The 4,537-nt window shown below is 44.9% G+C and overlaps 1 protein-coding gene across 1 annotated transcript; it reads right to left on the bottom strand.

The window, feature by feature from the left end:
- Positions 1 to 65: 65 nt before the first annotated feature.
- Positions 66 to 4,191, bottom strand: LOC104488098 (lipoyl synthase, mitochondrial-like; the record flags this gene model as incomplete). Its single annotated transcript, XM_010134850.1, has 6 exons — positions 66 to 194; positions 1,246 to 1,303; positions 2,142 to 2,298; positions 2,500 to 2,580; positions 3,229 to 3,322; positions 4,019 to 4,191. Coding segments are annotated over 6 exons (692 nt in total), but the record flags the coding sequence as incomplete, so codon positions are not given.
- Between the last annotated feature and the right edge of the window lie 346 nt (positions 4,192 to 4,537).

Here is a 4,537-nt window from a genome sequence, read left to right as displayed (position 1 = left end):
CCTTCCCTTTCCCTTCCCTTTCCCTTCCCTCCTTCCTTCCAGCCATCCGCACGGGAACCGCTCACCGCTGTAATTCCGGCACCGTCTCCACGTTGTGGGCGTAGACGTCCAGTCCCGACAACGCCACCTTCTCCACCGCCTTAAGGTCCCCTCGAAAATCGGGAGTCAGGCATTCCACCAGGATTTCTGAATTCCTGGAACAGAGAGCCAGAATGAACGCACCCAAGGGACTCGTGTCACTCTGGATTAAAAAATCAGTGCAGCAAACCCCCAAACATAACTAATAAATGGTGCTCCGATAAGCAAAGCAAGGTCAGCTCAGGATCCAACCAACTTCTGCAAACTCCCGCACTGCAATTCAAACAAAACATCCTGCGTTTAACTCCTCATTTTCCTTAGGCAAGCTGAAATAGAACGAAAGCCAGATAATAAATACAAAAGCGATTCCAACAGTCCCTCAAACAGTCACATTCACTGTTTGTACATGATTCTCCATGTGTCTTTGACGCAGGTTACCTCAACACGAGTTTAACAGTGCAGCGCCGAAACACAGAGGAGCAACAACCCTGCCTGCTGGGGAAAGAAGACGCTGCACTGTTGCCCTGGTGTCTGATCTTGGTGTCCAGGAGCCAGGTTTCAGCTCAGAAAGGCAGCTGGAAAAAACTTTTGAGTCCCAAGACACACTGGACAAAAGCTGGGAGTAGGTTTTGTGAACCACATCTGCAGGCAGACGAGCAGGCTGTCCAACAGCGCACGGGGCGCTGATGCAGAGTGAGGGCAGCACAGCTAGAGACAGCAGCCAGGTACAACCGCAGACCTAGAAACAGCCACCGTGGGAAATTCAAAGCCATCTGTTGACAGCTGAAAGAGAAACCAACTTCTTCCATGTGTGGTGATGACACTTATCTAAACCGTCTGTGTCTGAGCCCCAAGCTTCAGGAATGAACATACCCCAAAAGCGTGTCCTCATTTCCTGGCAAAGCAGCTGCCCGATCAAAGGAACACTCCAGCACTTAGCTTTAAATGAGCCCAGACTAAACTGGAAACACTTCCAAATTCGAAATACTTTGGGCCCATTAAATGACAAAGGTGAAGAACAGGGGAAAAATAAGGACACGGACAGGCTAAAGGCAGACTTTTGTATTTGCATGGCCCCTGGAATGACCCACCTAAAGGCAGTTTTGACCTATATGCAGCACCACATTCTAAAATGTTAATAATAATCGTAACACAGTAATGACCTACCTTTCTTTCAGATGAGAGACTGTCTTTGCAAAGTGTTCTGCTCCACCGTCAGGCATATCTAGAAGCATTTCAAATATTAAGTTAACCTTTGTGTTCAAGAAATGTTTTTACTTATTAGCAAAGTCACAGATTCAAATTTAAATGCAAAATAATAAAGCAGTCAAACCCCGGTCTGGTCTTATCGCTGATGCCAAAGGTTTACTACAGGTCCTCTACCAAGCCTTGCTCTGCACGAAGTCTAACGGTGATCGCCCAGGGCAGACTTCAGGTGTTTGCTCTGAATTTACCTGTCTCTAGCTTCACTGCCAGCCTGAGCACAGCCTGGCTTTACCTGTTGATGGTTTTGGTCTGAGAAACAGTTCCACAGAACCCGAAATGTCTATATTACTGCTCCTTTATCGTAAGCCACTTCAAAGAGACGGGACTTTCCGCTGTACCGAACAGTCTTTACAATGGTTCTCCCCACCCCTGTGGTGTCACCACAAAGGTGCTGCTACAGCCTTAGAAAAAGGCAACTCTCAGTCTTGTCCTGTCTAATACATTCCAGGTTTAGTTTTTGGAAGCTCTGTCATGGTACTGCATGTGGATGTTTGTGGGCACATGTTTTTAATAATCCAGTAATAGAAGATGGCATGTATGTATGTATTTTGCAAAAAATGAGTTTTAAAATATCTAGTATTGTGATATTCTTGATGTTTAACAACAGTGTAACTTCTGTTATATTTTACCAGACATAGGAAAATGTTAAGAATATGTAGCAGCTTCCTGAAGACTCAGCACTGTCAACTCCTTTTAAATGGTAATCCTCAGCAGTTGTGCTGAGTGACAGAAGGCTGTCGACTCCCCGTAACTCCCCGAGAGCTTCCCCTGGAAGAGATGAGAGCCAGCACACTGACCGTCTCTGTCCACAGACGTCAGCACCACGTAGTCCAAGCCCCACTCAGCTATAGCTTTCGCGGTGTTGTAGGGCTCCTCGGGGTCCAGCGCAGGCGGATTTCTTGCTGTCTTTACTGAACAAAATCTGCAGCCTCTCGTGCACGTGTCACCCATCAGCTGGAATCAGAAAGACAGGCCTGCCTTTACACTGTACGCACCACTGCTGCTCGGCTGAGAAAGAGCCGCACCAGCTAGATGAGATAAACCCCAATACTAGGCCAAAGAACCAAGAGCAGTGCTTTTCTCCAAATTTCTCCTCACGCACCCGCCGTACAGATCCAGCATTGACAGAACTCTTAAGAAACGGCCACTGCTTACCATAATAGTAGCCGTGGCTGTAGCATATTCACCACCTCCCCAGCACTCGCCGATGTTGGGACAACGTGCTTCTTCACACACCTGAAGGTAAGGGACTGTCATGTACCTGTCCTTTTTCCACGTTACTACTGAAAATTATTGTAATTATCAACCCATTTCAATAGTAGCCTACAAACAAACCACAGTTCCCTCTGCCATAAACGAGGAGATTAACAGTTCTACAAGAAGCCAGTAGACCAGATAGGAAGAGAACTTCCCGACATCCATTACCATTCTTTTCCTTTACCTCACGATGCCAAAACCTCCTCAACCGCATAACTGCTTTATTAATTAGCACAGATCATCATTAACATTTTAAACTGTAAAACTGATAAAGTGTTCACAAAGTCTGTCATACATCAGAGCATGACCTTACGCTGAACACAAAGAAAGAAAAAGCTCTTCATGCATACCCACCACTTTTTACCATCTGGAAGGTACATTTAATGAAAAACATCTAGTATTTACATCGCAGCACGAAAAACGTGAAATACTCTATTGGATTTTTTACGGGTAAAATTAATTTTTTATGGGTAAAATTCACTGGCAAAAAACATCAGCACTGTGCTTGGTTTCAGCGTTGACTATGATGCAAGACATGATTTCTACCTGTGCCCCGCAGAGAAATCATTTTGTATCTGTAAAAAATGCCTTATTTCTACGGGAACACTTAGTTGGTACTAGATTTACCGTATGAAGGTTTAAACTCCTCAAGGTATTCTTTAATTTATTGTAGTTCTTTCCCATGGGAATGTTTGTTTTCAGCCATGGAGGGAGTCGCAACCTGAGTAACATCACGCAGACATAAAGATCAATAAATTATTTCCATGGTAAGGTCCCATTAATTTCATAGATCCACTTTAATTTGTGACAGATCCCAACTTAGGAAAGGTTCCCTGAACACTGACCCAACTCAGCAACCAATATTAACACAATTCATGGTCATAAAGGACTTCTCTCCTCCATGTTCATCACCGTCCCAACATTCCAGACTAGGAGTTTGTTGTTACTGGAAGGTTTAACACTGTTAACTGTTCCGGGGGTGTTTAATAGTGCCCCGCTGGGGAATGCAACAGTGAATGGCAGCCTATGTCACCCAGCTATCACAAAGGCTGATCAAATTTAGAAAAGACAGCATGGGGGGGTTCAGCATTTTTTAATTTAGTCTTCATTTTTTTGTTTTACTCTGTCAGTAATATATTTTCAACACCAGAGTAGGGTACGCTCACCTCCTGTTGTGTATTTGTCATTTAATACAGGCCATGGCAGAGGCACTCGGGTGAGAAAATACCACCAGCTCTGCACGATTAGTTACGCACTTGAACTTAATAACGTGTTTGCTCTTTCTTGAAAAATTATGAAATTTGCAAGCCAGTAAGCCAGAATTTAATAAAAAACACATTGTATGCATTTTGTAGTTAATACTAAGTATGCAAGATACTGCATGGAGGCAACCACAACTGTTTAAGACCACAATTACCTTTCTCCTTTCTGACGCTTTAAGCTGCCCCTGTACTCAGCCCACGCGCTCCGGTCTGACAAATCTCCGGACACAAAGTCTCGCAAATCCGGCCCGTTTTGCAGCAGTTCCTTTTTTCCCTCTGGCAAAGAGCCCGATGTTCTGTACTGGTCACAGACCTGGCTCACAGACACCTGGAAGAAACAACACTGCCCTTTATTGAATTGCGGATGAACAAGCATCACACAGCAAATAACCAGCTGTCCTTTTGATGGTTACGGTGCACTTCGTGAAAGCATCTTCCCAACTGCCTGTAAGTTAAACACGTAATTCGCTTTTTCATTCTAGTCACGTTAAAGAGACAAGAAGCCTGATCTCTGGTTCCCAAGTATCTTCCTGTTAAACTCAGTTACACCGGTTTTGGCCATAAATAACAGGCAGGGGTTAACCGGGGCTTTCGGGGATGAAATCCAAGACGCTGCCAGGTCCGCAGCTGACAGACGCTGCTTCGGAGGAAGGGGAACACAAGCCGGGTTCTCG

This window comes from Buceros rhinoceros, unplaced genomic scaffold (genome assembly GCF_000710305.1).
Source record: "Buceros rhinoceros silvestris isolate BGI_N320 unplaced genomic scaffold, ASM71030v1 scaffold44084, whole genome shotgun sequence".
NCBI lineage: Eukaryota > Metazoa > Chordata > Aves > Bucerotiformes > Bucerotidae > Buceros > Buceros rhinoceros.
The sequence above is the reverse complement of the archived record's forward strand: the minus strand, read 5'-3'. Positions and strand labels throughout refer to the sequence as shown.